This window comes from Euprymna scolopes, chromosome 33 (assembly GCF_053919585.1).
Source record: "Euprymna scolopes isolate OS-2025 chromosome 33, ASM5391958v1, whole genome shotgun sequence".
In the NCBI taxonomy this organism is placed as follows: domain Eukaryota; kingdom Metazoa; phylum Mollusca; class Cephalopoda; order Sepiida; family Sepiolidae; genus Euprymna; species Euprymna scolopes.
The window spans coordinates 63,953,444-63,977,387 of record NC_136514.1 but is presented as its reverse complement, the minus strand read 5'-3'; the positions used below and the strand labels follow the sequence as shown (position 1 = coordinate 63,977,387).

The 23,944-nt window shown below is 34.0% G+C and overlaps 1 protein-coding gene across 7 annotated transcripts in view; it reads left to right on the top strand.

Moving 5' to 3' along the window:
• LOC145258267 (E3 SUMO-protein ligase PIAS2-like) overlaps positions 1-23,944 on the top strand; it is a 319,485-nt gene that overhangs the window by 94,440 nt on the left and 201,101 nt on the right. For 3 of the 7 annotated variants that reach the window (XM_080116257.1, XM_080116254.1, XM_080116260.1), the window contains exon 3: positions 10,815-10,871. The exons of the other annotated variants lie outside the window; for them this stretch is intronic. In XM_080116257.1, the coding sequence (XP_079972383.1) occupies positions 10,815-10,871 (57 nt within the window). The remainder of the gene's footprint in view (positions 1-10,814; positions 10,872-23,944) is intronic. 7 annotated transcript variants of the gene reach the window in all.

Sequence of the window (23,944 nt, the reverse complement as noted above, 5' to 3'; positions counted from 1 at the left end):
TCGTGTTAGAATGATAGGCTCCCTTGGTTGACTAGGTGCGATGGTTGAGCATATCATGCAATTCGCCCTAATACTGCGGATTGATGCATCCATCCCTGGCCAGTACACAGATTCGTTGGCACGTGCTTTCATGCCGACTACTCCTTGGTGTGCAGAATGCAGGCAGTGTAGGACCTTTTTTCGTTGTGTTTTGGGGATGACGATCTTTCGATGCAACAATACTAGACCATTGTCAGTGCTAAGGCGGTGCCTCACCTCCCAATACTCACGGATTTCGGGCGCAGTGAGATTACGTGTTTTTGGGAAACCTTGCTGTATTGTGTCTATTAATTTGTTATATTGTTGATCGCCACGACCTGCTGAACGAATTAGGTCTGGTGATAGCATGGCTATATTACTGCTGTCTGCAAATGTTGCTATTAAGGCTGTTGACTCTGTTATGTTGCTATGTTGTTCGACTCCAGTATATCCATTTGAGAGGGTTTTGTTGGAAATACATTGAGGAGGGCTTGCACCATCGCCACTGGGTGGCGGGAAACTGCATCAGGGCCTCTGTGCCACTTCCCGGGGCAATGCTGTATGGTAAATCTGTATCTCAGGGTCTTTTCCTTTAGTCTAAAGAGCCGGGGGTTTTGGATCTTGCTCAGATCCCGATCGCCAAATATCCCCTTCAGAGGTTCATGGTCTGTGACCACTATGATGTTTGGAGAACCCATGACGAACATACGGCATTTCTCCAATGCCCATGCTATTGCTGCTGCCTCACCTTCTATTGGTGTGTATCTGCGCTCAGCATCCATGCAAAATCTGCTGCTGGCATATATCAGATGCCAACCTTCGGAACAGCAGATTGGGGCTTTTTCCATGGTACATTGGCAATGTTTTTGTAGGAGTAGGAAGCCCATTCCTTCTTTGCTCCAATCTGGAGCAAGGCAAGTTGCTCTGTCTTTGTCAAATGTTGCTACTCCCTTCTGGACTAGGTGAATTATAACTCGCTTGGAATCTTTGAATACGTCTTCAAGGTTTTGATTCCAAGCAAATTTGGGGTTTTGTTTGACGAGGTCCCGAAAAGGCACCATAACTGGACCCAGTGAATATGCCCAGGCTACTTGGTTGACAAGCCCAAACCATGATCTAGCATCAGTAATTGTCCTTGGGACTGGAAAATCCTGTATCGCTTGTATCATGGACTCAGAAGGGGTCACTCCTGAAGAAGTTATCTGGAGGCCTCCAAATTGTACGACATCCTGACAGAATTGGAATTTGTCGGTGTTGAGCACAATTCCATTCTTAGCACATTGGAGCAGAAAATTGAAGGTATGATAAAAGGCTCCCTCAATGCTAGAGTCATATAGCAGAGTATTGTCTACTATCTTCACCTTGCGTGGGATATCTTTTATTATCTCATCGTATCTGCGAGTGTAAGCATCCCCAGATGCGACATATCCTTGAGGCACCTAAGATACATGTATCTTCCCCACTCAGTTATGAAGGTGGTTAATGGTTGAGATTCTTTGTCTAAGAGAATTGAGTGGTATCCATCAACAGCGTCTAGGACTGTTTTCTTCGTTCTAGGTGGCACTTGCAGTGCCAACTGGAATGGCGACCCAGTATGGTGGGTTTCTCGCTTGCATTGAGAGTTAAGGTGTTGGTAATCTATTGTTCTCCTTGGATTACCATTCTTTTTGGCAGTTATTACCATAGTACTGCACCAATCAGTAGGCATACCCACAGGTACTGGAGCTATGATACCTTTTTCTACATCCTTCCAAAGGGCTTGTCTTACTGGTTCCTTGAAGTGGAAGGGTACAGGAATTGGGTTATGCCTGGCTTTAGGGATTGCTCCCTCTTTGAGGTGAATGTGGGCAGCTGGGCCGGACATGGCTGGAAATATCCCATCTTTGTTGAATGTCGTTTTGGCAAACTTTTCTAGGAGCCAGCTCTTAAGTTTGCCTATGTTATCTTCTGTTGCGGGAAAAGGGAGGTTTTTGGGGCGATTTGGCAATTGATCTACACACTTTTTAGACTCGGTGTCTACCTCTTCATGTACGTCTGCTAAAGGGTTTGGAAAATGTTTGTGCAATATTCCCACATCGATGCAGGCTGCTCTGCTGAGATAAAGCCGTTGTATGCCCTTGCATATGTAGAGGGCTTGTTTAGTTGTTTTCCCTCTGACCACAAACTCAACTGGTAGCCAACCCTGACACATGAGTGTGAAACCTTCTACTGTTCGTATGATCTTTCTTGATTGGATAAGACTAATCTCTGTGAGGCCCATTTTAATTAAATGCTTTGGTCCCCCAAGACAAATGGCAGCACCACTGTCGGGAAAAACCTTTAGCGTTGTACTACAACTCCTAGGGATATTGACAGTTCGTCTGGGATCTGGTTTTGGTGAGAATGGGATTACTGATGCATTTATTTCAGTTTACAGATCACCTTCTGTAGTCATAATGGTGCCCCTCATTTGATCGAATGTGATATGGGCCATGAGTGTATTCATGGGAGCTTCTTGGTCTTCAAGACTTTTCATCACTGCCGGGCGATATTTCTTTGTCCGGCACACTGCTGAGAAATGGTTAAGTTTCCCACAAGTGTTGCACATTTGATTCCATGCCGGACATGTTAAATAGCGGGCACTTGTCCTTGGAGTACCGTGTTGGTGACTACCGCAACCTATGCAGGTTTGACGGGGTTCTTTATCAGCGATGTTATCGTTGTGAGTAGCAGTAGAGCTAGTGCGAATATTGCCTCTGCTAGTCCTTTCAGCACTGTGTTTTTTTTTTTTGCGATACATTGACATCCGGACTGTAGCTATGTCTGGGGTATCAGTCATTGCGGTTTGGTCCCGTAGTGCAGACTCAAATGCCTCAGCATGACAAATATTTTGGTTGAGCGTTTTTAGTAACCCGGCTTTTGCCAGTAGATCGGTCTGAAGCATATCATTCGATATCCCTTTGATAAATTGGTCCTTGATGTAAATGTCGGACAGGTCGTGATCGCCGTTGGGGCATGAAAAATTACAGTCTATGGCCGTGGACCTAAGACGAACAAGGTATTGTTGGATGGGTTCATCTTCATGCTGTGATATAGATGCAAATGTCATCCGATGGACCATGAGATTTGATTTTTGAGTTACCAATGCTTCTGTCATCTCTAGCAGCTTGTCTGGGTTGGTGGTGAAGAACTTAGGGTACGTATTTATGATTGCGTTTTGAACGGATTCATCAGCGCAACTGTATAACTGGGTATTGGCCTGAGAAGTTGGCATGTCCGTTATTCTGGTGAATACTTCCCAGTCAATCCGAAATTTTCTGAATTGTTGAGGGGTCATTTCGAGATGAAGTTGGGGAGGCCTGGCAGCTGGTGCCTTAGCATAGGTGGTCTGGGTAGCGGGCTCCTTGGCTTGTCGAAGGATAGACAGAGCTTCTCCCATTGTTGTGATTCCCAATTCTCTTAGCATGGCTCGATCCATTACTTGAAGGTTTTCTTTCCTCAGTTTTTCCTTCACAAAAGTTGCAGCGTAGCTCTTGGCGGAATCGGCAGCAATGCCTGCTTTGAGGAAATAGTCTTCCCAATCTTCTGTCTCGAATCCTGTTCGTAGCGCCATGTTGGATTGTGTAGTGGACTTTCGGTCAGCGTTCAAGTTGTGGATAACTTGGCAAAGACTAAAGTTACTTCTCATGAAAGAGGAGAACTATTTATGGCACAATGGGAGATTCCATTGTGCACACATGGGCCAGTCTATTCCTTGGATTGTGATTGGCTGAATCACCTGATTGGATATGCTTGTACATAAATACAAGCCCTCAGTCCAGCTCAATCTGATGTCTGTCTTGTGCATGAGCTTGACCCTTGGTAAGTGTTGCTGCTATTATTATTATTGTTGTTGTGTGTTATTGACTAACACAGTTCTTTTGATTATTCTACAGCGCGCACCTGTCAATTTGGTTCTTAATTAAATAAATTGAAACATCTTTCAGTAACTCATTCTGGCTGGCCAAACGGTTCATGTTTTTTTCACATTTTATTTCCAAACTTAGCCTCAGGGCTCCCCCCCCCCTCCGTCAAAAACGTTAATTCCTTCACCCTAAAATGACCAGTTCGCTTCTACGCATGCGTCATACGACGTAACCTGATTTCCTTAAATATTTTAAAAAGCGACACAATTTCGTGGACGTCGTCTTAGCTCTGTTTGGGTTCGAATCGTGGTGTGAGATGTCTTCTTTTTTTTTCTTCAATTTTTTAAATTTTAATATTGAAGCAGGGTTATTTAAGCCATTTTTCACGTGTTTTTCAGATTTTTCTGTTTTTTTTTTAGTTCGCTTATTCTTAGGTTTCATTAACACCCCCCACCCCCGCCTGACCACACACACCCAAAAGCACCTGGGCAACGCCGGGTACCCCCCGAAGCCATTTTTCACGTGTATTTTTTTTGGGGGGGGGGATTTCAGATTTTTTAAAGAAGTTTTAACGTTCGTGTTTCTGTTTTCTTTTCTGTTTTTCCGATTTTACATTTAACGTCGTTCGTTTGCCTTACGTTAGTTTTTTTTGTGTTTTTTTTTTAAATATTTACTTCGCTTATTCTTGTGTTTTAATCCCCCCCCCCCACTCCCCCGCGCTAGTCTAATATATAAATGTCAAAATGGGCAGGAGCATTTGTGTATGTTCGCCAAAGACATTTGCATTGGGGTCCTTGCGTCCGTTAGATTTCACAAGAAGTTTTTGCATATTTCCCAGATCATAATATCTTGCATTTGCACATCCTTTCCTTTTTTTATTGATGGAGTTAAACAAAATTCCCATCGTTACATCATCTCCGGTATTTATTTAGCTTTTATGTATAAAGTGAAACTGTTTGAAAAAGCGGCAAAGCATTTCCTGGCCTTCGGGCTGGGATTAATGCTTCACTTAAGTTAGTTAATCCTTGGTCAATTACTTTTGGGGGTGGTGGTGCTGGTTTTCCCCCACATTAAAAATGACCTAATTTGCTTTTGTGGGGAAGCAAATAAATACCAAGCATTTAAATTATCGTACATTCGATTTGCTATGCTTAAATTCGACGCATGCCACTTCCGCTTGCACGATGGCGACATTGGCTAACACATTACGTTTTTTTCACTTTCTTCCCTTCCTTCGCGTTACAGGTTCGAGCCTGCCTGCCTGCCAATTTTTTTTTTTAAACCTCACCTTCTTTTCCTCCTTCATGTTACGGGTTTCAGCCTACTACCGCTTTATTTTTAACACCTCTATTCACCCTGTTGTTTCCCTATCCCTCTCCATCACCATCAGGCTGTTTTTTATTCCCACCCTTACACACCTGGGCAACGCTGGGTACCCCCACTAGTGAATAATAAAAGTTTTTTCTTCATGAATGCAGTATACACACACACACACACACACACACATATATATAATCTATATGTTTGTGTGTGTGTGTGTGTGTATATATATATATATATATATATATATATATATATAAACTTCAGTATTTAGAGGTTCAGCAGGACACTTATCAAAATTCAACCCCCCTCCCCTCAAAGAAAATAAATAAAGTAAAGCATTTAAAACATTTTATATACAAAATATTTAAAGAAAAAAATTGCTCTACACACCTTTTGGTCAAGATCAAAGTGTAGTATCTGTTCTTCAGATGCGGCACTTCCATTTCTCGTTCTCTTTCAGTGGAGGAGAAATCCTTCACGACTGAGACAATTTTTATTTTTGTACCTTTTGTCCACGTTAAAAAACGACCCTGGTATCTAACTCTGTCCCGTGGGGAGGCATAGTAAATAGGTACACAAAACTGAGTTTTATTTTGTAATATATATTTTAAATGGATCGATACATGTGTATCAAAATAACGTATATATGCTTAATAAAATCGTAAATTGTTGAACTTCTGAATTATAGAATATGTATGTATTCTGGGCAACAGGGTGAGTAACATGGACAAATATCATTGAACCATATCATACCCCTCCCCCACAAAAAAAAAAAAAAAAATTTTTTAAACTAATGCTATATTTATCGCTTATACCTGTCCTGTCCGAAGATATTAACTTATTCATACATTATTTATTATTATTACTATGTTTGTTTTTCCTATGCGCTTTCTTGTATCATGATTTCTTAATATTAAAAAAAATTAAATATTGATTAATAAAATTGAAAGAATGGAATGATCACATTTACAAAATGAAATAGTGCTAAAATTATTGAATCATTTTACATGGAATCAGCAAATAATTTTAAGGTAATTTTCTTCTCGATGTTGATCTTTGGTACATGCAAAGAAAATGGATACCGTTGAGCAAAAAGACTAGAATTTTGTTATAGAATAAATAAATTACAAAACTAGAATAAGTCTTTTTGCTTTCATTCTTATATAACATGTTTAAAAAATTGTTCTCACCCAAAGATCATTTGAAGATGCTAGTTGATACAGATATTCCAAAAATAGTCGTTTATGTAGGAACAGATATTAGTTTATAAAATACACGAATGTTTCTATTACAATTTCGATCTCATCATTTCTTCTGTATTATTAGATCGTTACTCTAGTGAGATATTTACTATAACTTTAAAACAGTGCTAAATTGTATATTTCATGTTTCGATTTTTTTTTTTTTTTTTTATATATATAAAAAATCTGATTCAAGTTCTGGCAATTATCTTTGTCAACACATCATCTATAAATTGTGAATAGGATTGTTTTAGACATTTTTGACCATTTTTTTTTTTTTCATTTCATTTTGGGGGGCAAGTTTCATGTGTCTCTTTAATTTACTGAATTTTTGCTATAGATATATCAAAATGTTTGTAAATTATTTATTTTAATTTAGAAACTTGCAGACTTCAACTACTTTTGTCATGATTGTGAATTAAAAACTAATTACAGCATTATTCACTTATCTTTTAACGGTCAATATTGGTTCCATAAAGAAATGAAAATGTAAAATACCAGAATTTTTATAAAAAAATGCATAACATCATTAGTGGGATAGACAGCATACATGTCTGCTTGCAATTGTAATGCATGTTGTAGTCAGTAATAAAGTTGATAGCAAAACAAAATGAAGTAATTAGTTTTTGCCCTTGTAATGTTAAATTTTACAAAATTGGATTTAAATTATTTTAAACATGAAGTGGGTTCTTAGTTTGACTTTAAAATCAACCTGTTAAACATAAAGCAAGTTGTTTTATGTGACAATTTTTTGTATCTTACAAAATTGTTAACGTAGTTGATAGTTTGAGACTATAATCCAAGTTATTAAGTTAACTATATGAATCATTTTAGCTTTTTATCTTCTGGATTTACACTTTGCTTCATGTTGTAATACCAATATGAAAAGATCAACTTTATTAGTCTACTGACAACTCTGGTGTGGCATATAACAAAATATTTCTGTTTCATAGAAAATTACATTATTATTTTGCTTCTCTTCTTTCGCAAACAGTTGAATATAGTCTGATATTCAGTCTACAAATTTGAAACGGTCAAATGACAAGTTCTTGGATTTCAGTAGACTTGGGTCAGTGCCAGCATAACTTTTCCTTTAGTGTACAATTTATTGTCATTTTTGGCTTTGTATCAGGTCTTCCTGAAATATTTCTGAACCACAGCATTTTTTTTTTGGTTTTATTTTTACTTATTTTTTTTTTTAGCTTCAATAAATCAACCTGAAAACTTATTTTCTTTAGTTGATGTGGTCAAAGTTTTATTCAATCATCTTTTCTCCATTCAACTAGAAAGCATGTATTAATTATTGAAATCTTGATATTGAAAAAACTACAAATAATGTACTGAATGTGGCAGCCACTTTAATGGATAAGTAAAACAACTGGTAAAGCACCGACCAATTTTAAAGAAACTTAAACAGTGGCTGAAATTTGTAGAATTAGCTTTTTGCTTTCAGTTAATTTGTACATGGTTGCATATTTGTTTGCGTTCAATCTAATTCTTATTAGATCCCATCTTCTTGAATAGTTCTTGATCTCCTCAACTAGAATACGAGAATCACATAAAGATGAGAAAAGTATTAATTTTTTTTATAGAAATATGAAAGAATTGAAATATGATGGCTGATTCTTTAAATGATTAGCTTCCTGTTTCTCCAATGTGGAAAGCTTTAGTTTTCATATGATGTGCATTAAGGGGATTTATATGCTTTTTACCTTCATAAACTTTTCACAATGGCAATTCTACCTATTATCTATTTTAACTTCTTTGCAGATTGAAGAAATGAGTAGTTGACTCGTATTTTCTCTATTCCTCTTGAGTACACACACACACACACACTTTAGAAATTTATTTGGATATGATAACAAAAATAACAACTGACATATTGTTACTTTATTCATATTTTCGTTTTTAATTTTTTCTCTCTTCCAATTCAGAATTTGTGTTGCTGGATATTTTATAGTTTTTAAAGTGTATTGGTCAATTCATATCTTACTTTGGTCACTATATTTGCCTCTATACTTTCCATTTACAAAAAAATTTTTTTTAACCTAGTTAAGCATAAATCCATGCTATTTTGTATTAAATGTTATAATTTCACTCTTTATGTGGAATCTATGGGCGCGAAGGTAAGATAATCAGTGGAATTGGTTCTTTTAAAGACATTTAAGGTATTTGTTTTGTTTTCTAAAATGTATATTATGAAACTTAAATATTTTGTATATGTTTAGTTAAATATACTTACATGAGAGAGAGAGGAAAAAATTACAGAATTCTTGATATCAAGTATTCTTAAATGTCCCATGAATTATCTTATATTTTATAATTATTAAAGAATAAAAAATATTGTTTATAAAAAAACTGGTTTACATAGAATATTAATTAACTAATTAGAAAAATATAAATTGAAAAAAAAAAATCATTATTTTGAAAAAGAATGATTTTGGAATGGAAACAAATTGGCTTACTTTATAAAATGGTTTCAACCAAAACAGGTTTCTTTTTTACTTCACATATATTTTATTTTAGCAATATTTGTATCTGATGCTCCCCTTGTCTGCTTATATAATAAATTAAATGTTTTATGAATCTTTATTTTTTAAAGTCATATTTGATATTGTTACAATTTAAAAGAAATTGCTCTCAAACATTTGATATAAATTACTTTCTTTAAATCAAACTTAGATCGTGTTTTTGTTTTCTGTTTCACTCCTATAATGGTAAGGTTTGAAATGGAGAAATAGATGATATATTTTTGTTTTTTATTTGATTAGAAGTTTTTTTAAGCCAATTCAAGTTGTGTGTTATCCTTAGAAATCTGAATACCTAATTTTCAGCCAACTGATGCATGCTTATTGAAATTGTTCAAATATTATTCTTACTCAGAATTAACTAAAAATATTAAAGTTTAACATCTGAATTTCATTTCAATTTATGTATTGATATAAAAAGGCTTTTTATAGTTTCAGTTATGTAATTTATACAAATTTTAATATTTTAAGAGAAACTTATCCATGGTTAAGAATCTTATTAGATTAATATTTACACGTAAAAAAAAGGTAATTGTATATAAAAACGATTAAATTGATAATTTTTTCACTTTGCATTTCCACCTAAACTTTTCTTGAAAAAAGTTCCTTGGAAAAAGAGCATGTATCTTGTGAAAAGAAAACAAAACATTCTTTTTACCTTGATAGAAGAATTTGCTAAATTTGATGTCGTTTTAAGTGTATCTTGTAACTATTGTGTTTCTTATTTTTCTACGCGGTTAAGATTCAAATTTTTAACTGTTTATTGTACATTTTTATGGCTGATCTATTTTGCAGTCATATAAAGTTTTTTTTTTCTACATGATAACAAGAAACTGGTAGATTTTTAAATGTCTTTTCCTTATTTTGAAATGAATACTTCCAAAGGAATTAATAGTTAGATTTCACATTAGGAAACATCATTGACACATTTATTACAAATACATCATTCTTATTTAGAATTCCAGCTAATTTTTAAAGAATATCTTTCTGAGGTATGTACTAATCACAGGATGAAAATGCCATATTCCAAAAAAAAAACATAAAATGATCAAGTAGTTTTATTTTTATAAAGAAAATCATTTTTAAACAATTTAAAGTGATTGATGGAAAATTGTTAGCATATTACAAAGCTGATCTCACAATTTTGAATTATTGTAGACTTATCTGCCTCTTTTTTTTTTTTCAAGCTGACAATACGAGACAGTCCCTTTTTGCTTACTCATAAAATTTGATTTTCTTATTTAAAAATCAAACTATTTGATCAATTTACATGATTTTGGGAATATGACGTCTTTGTTGTGTGACAGGTATGTACAACATAAACAATTTTTCTGTATTTTTGTTTTTTAATTCGGCTGAATTTTAAATAAGAATCAATATATCTGACCATTTAATAACATTGAAACAAAAATGTTTAATTTAATTTTGTGAATATATTCTAATCAGATAAGTAAATTAATTTGTGAATATATATATATATATATATATATATATATATATATATATATATATATATTCAATACTTAAATGAAACGATAGTGATATTCCTTACACAAAAATGATATTCCTGACATTATATTTCCTGGTAATCTAAAAAAGTTTATATATGATCACTGGTTGATTTAATAATTTCTATTTTGGTTTTTGGCAAAAATTAAAGACTAGGAAATATTTGTAAATCAAAATTGGGCCTTTTTTTTTTTTTTTTTTTTTTTTTTTTTTCCCCTTTTTTAAATAAGTAGGGATCTAATTTTAATTACAAAAAAATGCAAAAAAAGACATTCAATCCCATCTTTCCTCTCTCTCTCTCTTTTTTCAAGACAACTTCCTATTTCGACTGATTTTACACCTGTTGGAAACCCCATCTATGATGTGAGGTAAGATGTTTGTCATTTGACTGATATATATTTATATATCGATATACATTTTTACAAAAATAGAAAACTTTCCATTTTATGAATATTGCCATATAAGGCTGATATTCTTTACTAGTAAGACTTCCCTATTTTTTTATTTTTTAAGAAAATTAAATTCTTACATTTTTAGGCTTTGGTGAAATATGTTTATATTTTTTAATTTATTTCAGAATTTAAATAAATTTTGATATAATACAGACTTTTTAAAGGAAGAAGAAAAGTATTGGTTCATTGGTTGTTGCATTCCATTTTTACCTCCTTTATTGATACAATTGGTTTATAATTTTTATTTGCTGTCGTAGATAAGATCATAATTTGTATAGTAAATATAGCTAGCTGTATTTATTCAACATTGGCCAGATTGTGATATAGAATATTATTTTATTTTTTGTAAATGGCTTATTTTGCCTCCTCACACACACTCACATATAATCAAAAGGACAAAACAAAGCAGTAACTCATTTTACTCTGAATAATTTAGGTGACTGTAATAGCAGTTAGCCTGTATGGGTTTTGCTTAATTTTTTATATATCAAACCATCTTAGAAGAAATTACCTTTCAGTGTAACCCAATGATAAATTTTTCTCTTTTTTTTTTTTTTAAATCATTAAAGTTCATTTAAATTTTGGATGAACCATAAAATTAATCAATTCCTTATTTTTCAGAAATAATTTTTAATTGACGGAGTTAATTTTTCCATAGCAATTTAAATTCATTTTCAGTTTAGCATTCCACTGATTTGGAATAAACACAGTGATTGGTCAAAACTATAACAAAGTAATTAACATTAGGCAATCCAAACACATTTGACAGAAAAATCAAAGCAAAAATTGTCTCTTATAATGTAGTTCTTCATGATTTGGTTTTATAGTGAAAAGTTCCTAACTTCTCATATATATATATATATATATATATAAATATGACTAATAAAAAAAATCTTAATCAAAAATAAAGGGAAACAAACTCGCTCTACTTTATATTGTTTTCATCTAGAAATTTACATAACTCTACTTCAACTTTAATTCTATGTCTAAAAGCTAGCAAAAATATAAAGACCTTTTAGCTTAATGAAATTATTCTTTTTTATATGACTATAATTTGGTGTTTCATTTTCTCATGCTTGTTCTGAGATAAAGTTTAATTTTAGCTGATAAATGCACTAATAGTTTTGTAAACTCGTTGGCATCAATCACTAGAAGTCCATCTTTTTAGATCACTAGTAATGAAGAGAGAAAACTTGTAAAAGAATGGTCAGTAGATATAGTATTGCTTTTCATCTGAGCAGAATCTATTGATGACTAGCAGGGCTACCTGGCGTTGCTCTGGACCATATAAAACAATGAGAAAAATGAAGTTACTTTTGAACATACCTATTCTTAGGATAGAGGAATTTTTGATGTCTATGTATCATTTGCTATCTCAAGCAAAAGAATACTTTACCTACCCTAGAATGGGTATTATACATGTCTGAAATAATTGTACCTTCCCTAGGATAGGTAATTTACAGCACATATATGAAAGAATTTTACCTTTACTAGGACGGGTAATGTACAACACATATTTAAAATAATTTTACCTACCCTCAGACGGGTAATATAAATACACATGAAACAATTTAACATACTATCAACAGGTATTGTACAACATGTATGAAATAATTTCTCTTCTCACTAAGGCCACCATAATTTTAAGAAAAATGAAATCATTTTTAGAAGATGGATTAGGATTTCCAAATTAATACATAAATACATTGTCTTTGTTAATAATTAGGCAACCCTTGCTTCACTTTAAATTTCAACCTTACTGGGTTTCTATCTTTCCTCACTATCAGCACTATAATTTTAAGAACAATTATGTAATTTTTGGAAGATGTCTCGGCAGGATTTTCAAATTAATGCATAAATACATTGACACAGTTAGTGATTAGAAAACCCTTGCTTTATTATAAAATTCCACGTTATTTCTTTCCCCACTACCAACACCAAATTTTTTTTTTTTAAAAAGACGTCATTTTTTTAAATTGTTGAAAAAAAAGTTATTACACAAAGCGATTTCTGCTAAATTTGTAGTTTTTCACAAAAAATAGCTGCTGACATGATGTCTATTTGTATTCTAGTTTAAGGAAAAAGCTTACTATTAGAAAAATTTTTTAAATTTTATTGTGAAACAAAATCTGTGTTTTCTATAGATTGAAACATTAATTTAACAACGCTTTTATGTTTTCTACTTACAATTTAACTTTTTTGTAGTTTTTTTTTCTTCTTTTCTTTAAAATGAAAAAAAAAATATTAAATTTATTTTTTTCTTTAAAATAGCAAAAGATTAATTGATGTCAGTCAGGAGCCATTTTGAGTGAAAAACTACAAGTTTATCTAATTTCTGACTAAAACTTGAAACAAGCAAATACTTTACATGTATAATAATAGCCAATAAAAGTTGAGTTTTCAGTCCGAGTATAAAGCAAAGACATCGTCTCAAACTTTAGAATCTTATATAATAGATTGAGAATTAAGTCTTAAAATGATTTTTGTTTAATTAACTTCACCTGCTTTTGCATTTGAAATGGCTTTTTTTGGTCGTGTATTGTTCTTAGACAATTGTGCCATTTTGATTTAACTAAATTGGCAGTTTTTTGTAAATTGTTGCTTTTTATTTGTACAACAACAAAGAATTAATAAAATGTCTTTTTTCAAAACCAGTATGAAAGTATCAGGAAGTTTCATGAGATAAGAAGCCGAGTCATTTTTCGTGGATCGTGGCAATTAAGAGTTGCGCATAAAGCCAAGTCAATGCACAATGATTCCTGGTGTGTTGCATTAAAAAACCGAGGCTGTTGAGGAAGTGACATGTGGCGAGGTCTATCACTTCATTCATTGATCCATAGTGATTGATTGGAACACAAATCTGGCATTTAAATTGATTTTATGTGTTTCTATACTTTTATTAGTAATATTTTGGGTTAGCACATTCAATAGTGAAATCCTTGTAAAATTATATTTCTGTAAGATGGATTTTTTTTTTTCTCCACTCTTATTCATTTCAAACAAGGCATATTCCCACATGGAGGTAAAAAACTACTATTTGCCATCGTGTCTAACACGGGACTGTGGGGAGTTGATCAGCAAGATATGTTTACATTTAAAATTATGCAGGTTAGTACAGTCAAGGAAGCAGGAAACGGAGGGAATTCCACCAAATCTAGCATTCCAAAGGAAAAAATAAAATGGCAGTTGATGATTTTGTTTAGAATATTAATGTGTACTTCAGTTTATATTTTTAAATGTGTGAAGCTATAAAAGAAACCTGTATTTCATGTGAAAACACAGTTGCTGAATAGATCTTTTCTTTTTTTTTTTTTTTGCTTTTTGAAACTACATTGAATAAATGTCTGCTCTACTATATAATCAAGTTACCTGAATTGATTTTTTCAATAAAAGTTTTAAAATAAAGCTGTAGTGTTGTTTTAAAATCATAAACATATATTGAATGATATAAAATTGAAAAGTGCATTCACTTTTCATTTTGTTATTATTAGTATGTGTTGTTTTGCTTTTGTATTATTTTTCTTGCCATTAAAGCCATTCTAACATATGGCAGCACATTTTGGTTTAGCATCTTTACAGTTAAATGTAAAATTTAAACAAACTATTTTTTATTTATACATATATAATGCTTTATTGATTTAAATAACAATAAGCTATTTTGATCGTAATATAGGAGGGATAATGAAAAAATCTTTTTATTCATATCTACACACACACACACACACACATACATACATACATATATATATATATATATATATATATATATATATATATATATATATATATATATATATATATATTCTCAAAGTACATCTACAATCTTCAAGTTGTGCAGAATAGAGAATGCTTCATCCTCGTACCCTTCAGTGCAGACTTGGCAATGTTCACTAATGGCCAACTTGTGAACTCTCGTAAGTTGGCCATTTTCTGTGCCTATGTATTGAAGGGGGATATGTTGGGAAATTGTCACCTCCAAGCACTGGATGATATGTCCCACGTAGTCAGCCTTACACAGAGCATTAAAGCAATAACCGATCATATTGTATTGAGTGGAAGGAATACAATTCTTCTGAATGGATGATATCTCCTTAAAACCATTAGTCAGCTATTGGTGAATATTTATTGTTTGTAGTGCCAAGTCTGCACTGAAAGGTACAAGAGTGAAGTGCAGAGCATGTTCAACACATTTACAAATTCTCAGCCATCTCTGTGCAAACAAAAAAGCAAAAAATCATACACCCACAACCTATATGTTATAGGTGTATGCTTTTTTGCCTTTTTTGTTTGCATAAAGAGATCAAATGTAAACCTCAAGTAGGAGGCCCCTTGATTTCTGAGAACTTTGACTGAAGTAAAATGAAACACACACACACACTTTTTTTGAAATGTACACCCACAAACTATATGTTGTGGGTGTATGTTGAAAATGTGTGTGTGTGTGTCTGTGTCTGTCTTTCATTTTACTTCAGTAAAAGTTCTCAGAAATCAAGGGGCCTCCTACCTAAGGTTAACACTTGATCTCTTTATGAGATCAAGTGTTAATCTGGACTATTTTGTTTGGTCATATATTGAAAACATTACCAACATGACTGTCTACAACATCAAAGCTAGCCTGATCACCACATTCTGCCAAGTATTCACCGTCACTTGTGGAAAAGGCATGCTCCCAGTTCCAGACCTGTATCTAAGCGGTGATTGAGGCTGAAGAATAAATGTCAGCTCTACTACATAATCAAGTTACCTGAATTGATTTTTTTCAATAAAAATTTTAAAATAAAGCTACAGCTTTTCTTTTTTTCTTTAGGGCAACACTTTTAGCGTTCTGCCTTTTATAAGCCAGTGTTCGTTAGTCATACTAGGGCGATTTTATTTATTCTAAGCATATGATTTTGAATACTTGGAGTTTACTTGTAGTGAAACGTATCCTTATGCCATGTTGTCTTGACAAATCCTTTACAGAGATACTCAAGGATAGTGTCTCATAGGCATTCACATTCTCTCCAGTAGGCATTTATTTGTGTGTGTGTATATATATATATGTCTATATATGTCTGCGTGTGTGTATATTATATGGCATACTCACATTGACACATCGTTTCTTGTTAGTGCACCAAAGTTAAACAAGGTTGAGTCAGGTTAGTACGAGATGGGTGACCATTTGGGAATACTAGGTGCTGTATGTGTTCTCTACTTATCTTGGCATTGTTTGCAGTCGTCCTGAACTTCCACTTGCCACTGGTATTTAACAACGCCAACTTAGGAGAGTTGTGGTTGGAGATTGTGCAACTTTTGCCACAAAAAATTTCACACGTAGGCATCCTTACAGTGGGCATCTATAGTCTGTAAAGACTAAAGAAAGCTACCATGTATATATTTATGCAAAGGTTTGGGTTTCATTCTTTTGTTCTTTGGGGTTTTTTTTCATTATCACTCCTATATTATTATCAAAACGGCTTACTGTTATTTCAATCAATAGTGCATTATATTTTGAAATATTATATATAGTGCAAATGAACGATATATAAATCAAATAAATGTGTGTGTGTGTATATATATATATATATATATATATATATATATATATAACTGTATATACCAATGTTGCTCACGAGTCATTATTTTTATTTTTGTTTCTCATTTCTTTTTTTCCTTTACCATATTATTATTATTTTAAAATAGGATTTGGAAAGTTAAATTTAATTATTATATTCTAGTGAATAAAATTCTTAGCAAATTCTCCTGTATTAAAAGATTGAGATTTATTTACATCCAAAAATTTTATTGAGATTAAGAAACATAGGAACAATAATTATGCTTTTATAACAATTTGGTTAAATTTAATTAAATTTAACTCTTAAAATCCTATTTCTTAAAAAAAAAAAATTAATGTGCATTTATCAAGATTTGTCAGTTCATTTACTGAACACTTATGTGACAACTATAATGATGGTTTGATTTGGCTCCTACACACACTTAAAATAAAACAACTGAAATCAATTTTAATCTAAATAATTTAGGTGACTGAAATAGGAATTAGCCTGTAATGTTGTTTAGTAGAGATGTTGCCTATTTTTTGTTTATTAAATGAAGAGATCTTACCTTTAATTGAAAGGCGATAATAAATTTTTTGTTCTTTACAATTAATGTACATGAATTTCGTTTAACTCTTATTCATAGAATTCAAAATTTTAAAAAGTATTTTTAATTTTGCAGATGTTTAATTTAAAAAATAACATTTTTAATGAATTTAAATTGTCTACAATTAAAACATTAATTTAAATGCATTTTTCAGTTCTGAATAATAATTTAAACTTTCACTAATTTAGAACCAATGTGCAAGTTAAAAACAAAAAAACAAGTGAAGCATACATGGTCCCCCGTAAGTGCACAGTGAGTGAATGAGGCAGTTAAAAAAAACCCTCCCTCCCCCCCCCCCCCCCCCGTGCAATTTAGCCCCAAAAGTTCCCAGGGACTTCAAATCCTGGTGAAAATGAACAAACGGTGCAGTTTTAAACCTTAACATATATAAATTTGAGTTCTGCGCCGTGCAAAAAAAGAAATGACTAAGTCTATCACTCCCCTCCCCTCCATTTAGCCCCAAAAGTCCCAAAAGTCCCCAAAGCCTTAACATATTTAAATTTGAGTTCAGCACCATGCAAAACAGCTAAATAGACATACACAGAAAATTTTGGACAAATATGGTAAAATAGTCCAAAAAATGGAGTGTTTTTATTAGCCTTAAAAAAGCCTCTGGGGCACACCGAAGAGTTATTGCGAAATATAGACAAACAAAATTATATAGAAATCCATTAGTTACAACTTTTCAGAAGGTTTTATGAACATCCAAGGCATCAATTTTAATAAGCACAAAAGTGACAATTTTAGCCATTTTAACCTGAAAGGCACCTGGAAAATATGTTCTGTTACTTTTTTTACTCATATCATGTTTAATATTCGTGCAAAATTTCAAAAAATTCCAAGTGGAGACGGATGTACAGATAAGGGTGAATTTACAGGTCCACCCTCCTTTTGTCGGGAAACCCCACCCCTTCCCCCCAAAAAGACTCTTAAATAAGTTGTGATTGTTTATTAGTGACAGGAAGAGGATTTCTGACTTTGAGATAAAAACTCCTCCATCCTCAATATGACTAATCAAACACTCGACTAACTACAACCACTATCAGCAATTTCCTTTATTCTCTTAAGCTAAACAAAATTTTTTTTCTAGAACTACTCATGGAACACAATGCCACTGAGTTATTTGCCAGATGACTATAACAGTTATTTTCAAATTCAACGTAAATAGGTTCTTGATCAGTCATCCTCTAAAATAAATTAACTTATCTAATTTCTATCATTGCAGACCATCACTTTATTCATAAATCCTTATCCTTGAATGGCTTTCAGGTTTTGATAAGTGGACTATATGAACTAAAAACACTTTAAAAACATTTTGTGTGTATGTAAACAGATTTTTTTAATAGGTGAAATATAATTTTTATTTGTTTATTTTTTTATATTTTTGACTATTTTACTCATCTTATGTTATTTTTTTCAACATTTCGTCCAATTTAACCTCTGCATTTTTTCAAATGCATCTTTTCAAACTCTGGAATCTGTATAGAATTGCAAACGACCATGGGGGTAAAATGTTTTTGTTGTGTTGGTCATAATCGTGTAGACATTCTTAATTATATTCTTAGCATTGTCCATATCAAGGATTGAATCTTTAACTCACAAGGACTGTTACTTAGAACTGATTAATATGTAGCGTGTTGTGTCACAAGTCCATATGGATATAAAGATTCCTGAATTCCCTAAGATGCACTTGAATAAGACTGAAGGTTTCATCAGCGAAAATGTTGTGAAAATAACGCCCAAGAGGAGATTAATGGTCCAAATGATACACATTATTAATCTTCATCTAAAAAATACCAACACATTTCATCAATGGTGTTGAAATAAAACTGACACTCTTAATTATTTACATGCTTATCTCATCTTGGTTGTTTCCATATATGTACCAGGTATTAAACTCATAATCTCTTTGTAGAAATTCATTCTGGAATAACTCTTTACCCATTTAGGTTTTTAATATAAAGAATTAATATGGTGTAGTTTCTGACTTTGCAAATGTTGTACTAATAAAATATGGTTGTTTTGTAATCAAAATGACTGCTTAACTATTTAACGCCTAGAAGGACAATATGGTCCTCTTTCAAAATAAAGCTTATTACTAGTGAACACATTAGAGGGCACTGATGCTGTTTAGAAGGTGTTGTGGCATCGTTTGATACAACACAGCTGGTCACACACATTTCTGTCAGCTGTTGGACAGCCGTGAGTGAGTATGTGTTCATACGTTACTTACCTAACTATGAAAGCGTACACATGTAGGCCATTATGGCTGCTAACCAAGGTGAGATAACTATTTTAATATATTGCATATGATATGTTCTTGCAGAAGGCACTGACACCTTCTTTTATCAGTTAACTCATTTTTATTAATATTTATTATTAGATTTCTAAACGGGACCATATGGTCCAGCTGGGTACTAGGCTAGTTAACTGAAGATGGACTGTATGGCCTTCCTCGTCATGTGGATGAAAGCTAACTTATTTTTACAGTACTAATAGTTGGTGAATATTTTATCAAGAATATAATGTGCATGAAGATTTTAGTATTCCAAGCTCCTTTATAAATGTTATATTTTTATGTATGGTAGCAAGAATTGAAAAAAAAACCACAGGCAGAATATGTAAAGATGATTTTATTTACAAGGATAGATGGAAAAAGTTCTAGGCTGCTATGACGTGTCTGTTTATAAGATTTCTTGCTGCCTCGACTCGCATGTGGGTGATTAAAAAAGAAAAAAAAAACTAAAGACTTCTAACCAAAATGGTGTCCTGGGATTGACTTCATCCCTACTGACATTTTCTCAATCACAATATTACAGGGCTCTACATGAATGTAATATTTATTTATTTTTTAATTATTTTTAATAGTATTCTCCATGGATCCCAAGATGAAATGTGCTACTAGATAGACAAATAAGATTTTTTGAAATTATTATATAAATAAATTATTGCTTTCTTTTTGTATTATGATAGGACAGATCTAGTTTCTGCATTATGTCTGGTGCTACCAGATCAGGCTGTCTGGTGGCTTCCTGAGACGAAATGCACCTACATTAAACTTCTGTTTTTGTTTTCTATTCTCTTTTATAAAACTTAATTATGTTCTGCAAAAATAAAAACAACAGTCCCCCCCCCACCTACTTCCCAACCCCGATGAATAGATGAATAAATACAAAATACGAATTTCCGATGAATAGATGAATAAATACAAAATACAAATTTCCAATTCGCCATGAACTAGTTCTTGTAACTGGAAAAAACACTTAACTGCTAGCTACGAAATCCCAATATACATTTTACCTCCAAGACGATTACCTCTGTCTAACCTGCATGCGCAAAAAAAAAAAAAAAAAAAAAAAAAACTTACCTGCCACTCTAAATCCTAATGTAGATCTGTTTCTTGTAAATTAATAACCCCTGTCTCTTGAAGGCTAACAATCTGCTCCTTCCCACCAAACCGCCACTTAACTCCTACATTTCACACCGTTTTGTACTGGAATCTTTAACTTCCAGCCCCTAATCCTCACATGCTAACTGCTTAGTCATCACTAAACATCTATATAATTCTACACTTTAGACATGCATTGGAGTTCATTCCTATTCCAGTTAGGTATTTACCAGCCAAAGTATGTACTCAGAAGCAAAGCACACCGCACTGCATTACACAACTATGTCTCCTCTTCGATAGCTTTGCAACGCTAATACGAAACTGAACCAATGCTCCTTGCTATGCTAAATGTCCATAACTCTTACTTGAAAGCTGAAAACATCTTCTCTCAATAATAGAAACTCACTTTGTACCTTCAACTTTATTCGCACCTACTAAAACCAGCCCATATATCTATTTACCAAATTACACATGACTCAAAACTTACTGTTTTATCCGTACTATATTGCACTCGCATCTCATGCCCTGCTGTCATCTAAAATATAGTTTGGGCACAACTCGTAGTTCAAATCTTAACACCTACTCACACTTCAATGTTAGCCTAGACCCAAGCTAACATGAATAAAAAAAAAAATAATAATAATAAAAAAATTTTATATATATATATATATATATATATATATATATATATATATATATATATATAAGGGAAAGCCTCAAACCACATTATCTCCTAACAAGCCTCCTTACAATCATAGTTGCTTACACTGCATGAGCTCTACTCAACCCCTTTATCCAGTAACAATGAAATAACAATGTCCCTAATTCACTTTGAGGAGTGTAACTATTAAGCAGATATATAACCTCTACAAACTAACTTTTCAGCAGATATATAACCTCTACAAACTAACCCAATAACATTAACTAACCACGCGGGGTCGCAGAAATACCTGGATTAGAACCCAGGCGCGGAGCAAACCCTCTCAGTGGTGACAGACCCAGTAGATCTTTCCAGATCATCCGTCTAGGAGAACGAAAACTCTGAAACTAAACCAAAGAGGAGGGAGGCCTCTTCAGTCTTGGATGACAACCTTCCTAGAGCTGGTGACTATAACAAATTACCGGTTTGCAAACCTAAATTGCTTAAGGAGTAGATAGGTCCTGCCTATCGCCCGGCTTCCATACTCCTTCTTTGCCTATTAGTCAGGCGCAGAGATACTATCACAGTGATTCAACAGAAACACCCAGTGGTAGATCTTGTTTCTTGTCTAGGGCAATGAACGCCGTTTCCCCACTCCCGACACACCCCACCCCTAAAGCTGAGCACTTGAGAATGCTTGAGTACCATATATGCCTGAGCAATTAGATTGGGTTGACCTTCCTCTGATGGGTTGAGGGTACCGGATTGACAGTTACTGGCTGCTGTTTCCGACTGGTAGTACAGGAGCCCTAACTCTTTGGTAGCGCTTAGCTACTCCATCAACAGTTGTATAATATCAGGATGTTTGCAGTGCCATGGCGCGCATGGAAAGGGACCCTGCACTAATCCCCGGTGGGCTTTCCTGAGGCCACAGTCCTAGTTGATGGAGGGTCAGCTGATGGTCTACTTGTGATGCATGTGTGATATTCTGCATAACCTCCTGTTCGGCTTCCCCTAACCTAACTGAAACTCGTTAAAAAATATGATGACAGTACAATCTAAAAATAAGCTTAAACCAGGCTTAGGGTCAAACAAATCCAACTTGCCTCCTCCCTTGAGGCTTGCATTCACAAATATCCGTGGGCTTAGAACTAATTTAGCTGATGTTGAAGCATTTCTCCTAACAAATACCCCGGATATCTTAGCACTAAGTGAGACTAACCTCCATCCCCTCTAACTACTTTAACATGCCTGGATATCTCCCACTCTGCTGTAAGGACTCTGACAGACATATGCACGGACTTGGAGTTTACATTCGTAATACCCTTCCCTTGACTAGAGAAACAAACCTAGAAACGGATGATCAAGCCTTTATGTGTTTTAGACTAATCATGCAACACAACATTAGCTACTTTTACTTTCTCTACCGCTCTCCCTCGACCCAAGACTGCACCATAATAAACAAAATATCTGACAGCATAGACACAACACTCTCCTTCGACACTAGCGCCCAAGTACATGTATTTGGTGACTTCAATGTCCATCACAAAAACTGGCTTGGATTCTCTAGTTACACAGATGCAGCAGGCAGCGCAACTCATAGCTTCTCTGTATCTCACTCCCTATCGCAAATTGTTACTTTTCCAACCCGTTTCCCTGATCAGGAAGAACAACACGCATCACTATTAGATCTGTTTTTGACCACAGTTCCTGATGATTGTGTAACAAAAGCCGACAGCCCACTTGGGAACGCTGATCATGCAGTGATAATGGTTGAAATCGCCCTAAACTCTAGACCCAAAACTGAAGAGCCAGTGCTCAAAACAACAAGATATTATAAAAAGGCTGACTGGGAAGCCATCAGAGATCTTATCAGAGACGCCCCATGGGGAAATATTTTTTCTCTTCCTGCTGAACAGTGTGCAACCGAGACTACTGAATGGTTCAAAACTGCAATCGAAGCGCATGTTCCCATGCGGAAATTCTATAGCAAGCCCCACTCTCACCAATGGTTTACTTCGACTTGCGCAACTGCCATTGCTCAAAGGCAGCATGCATTCCGCAGGTTTAACCGACATAAGTCCAGTTCAAATAGACAGAAGTACATAGAAGCTAGAAGTAACGTTAAGAAAGAAATAGCGACAGCTAAGAGGGAATTTACGGAAACCGCTAAAAAACGCATCGAAGCACAAAAACTAGGAACTCGTGACTTCTGGAAAATCTACAACAGTGTAGTAAATAATGGGCAATCAACAATTCCCCCACTAACCAACAATCACGAGGTTGTTTGCTCAGCAACCGAAAAGGCTAACATGCTTGCCAGTCGGTTTGCCTCAAACTCCACACTGGACCCTCTAAACCATCCCCTACCTCAATTTCCTATGCAGACAGACGCCACGCTAGACGATCTGAAAATCACCCCCTGCTCAGGTGCATGCTATCATAAAAAATCTTGACACTTCAAAAGCATGTGGACCCGACCTCATCCCAGCTGTGCTATTAAAAAAGTGCTCAGCCGAAGTAGCTCCAGTTCTCTCCAAACTCTACAACAAATGCCTTAATGAATCTTGCTTTCCGGGATGTTGGAAAACTGCTTCTGTGGTACCAGTATTCAAGAATTCTGGCGAAAGAACTGACCCATTAAATTATCGCCCTATTAGCCTCCTCCCACTTTTTGCTAAAATATTTGAGATCTTAATTAACCATGCTCTAGTCCAACACCTTACAGATGCTACACTTCTGACCGACCAACAATATGGATTTAGACAAGCCCGTTCAATGGCAGACATCCTCACTGTAATCTCTGAACGCATATACCAT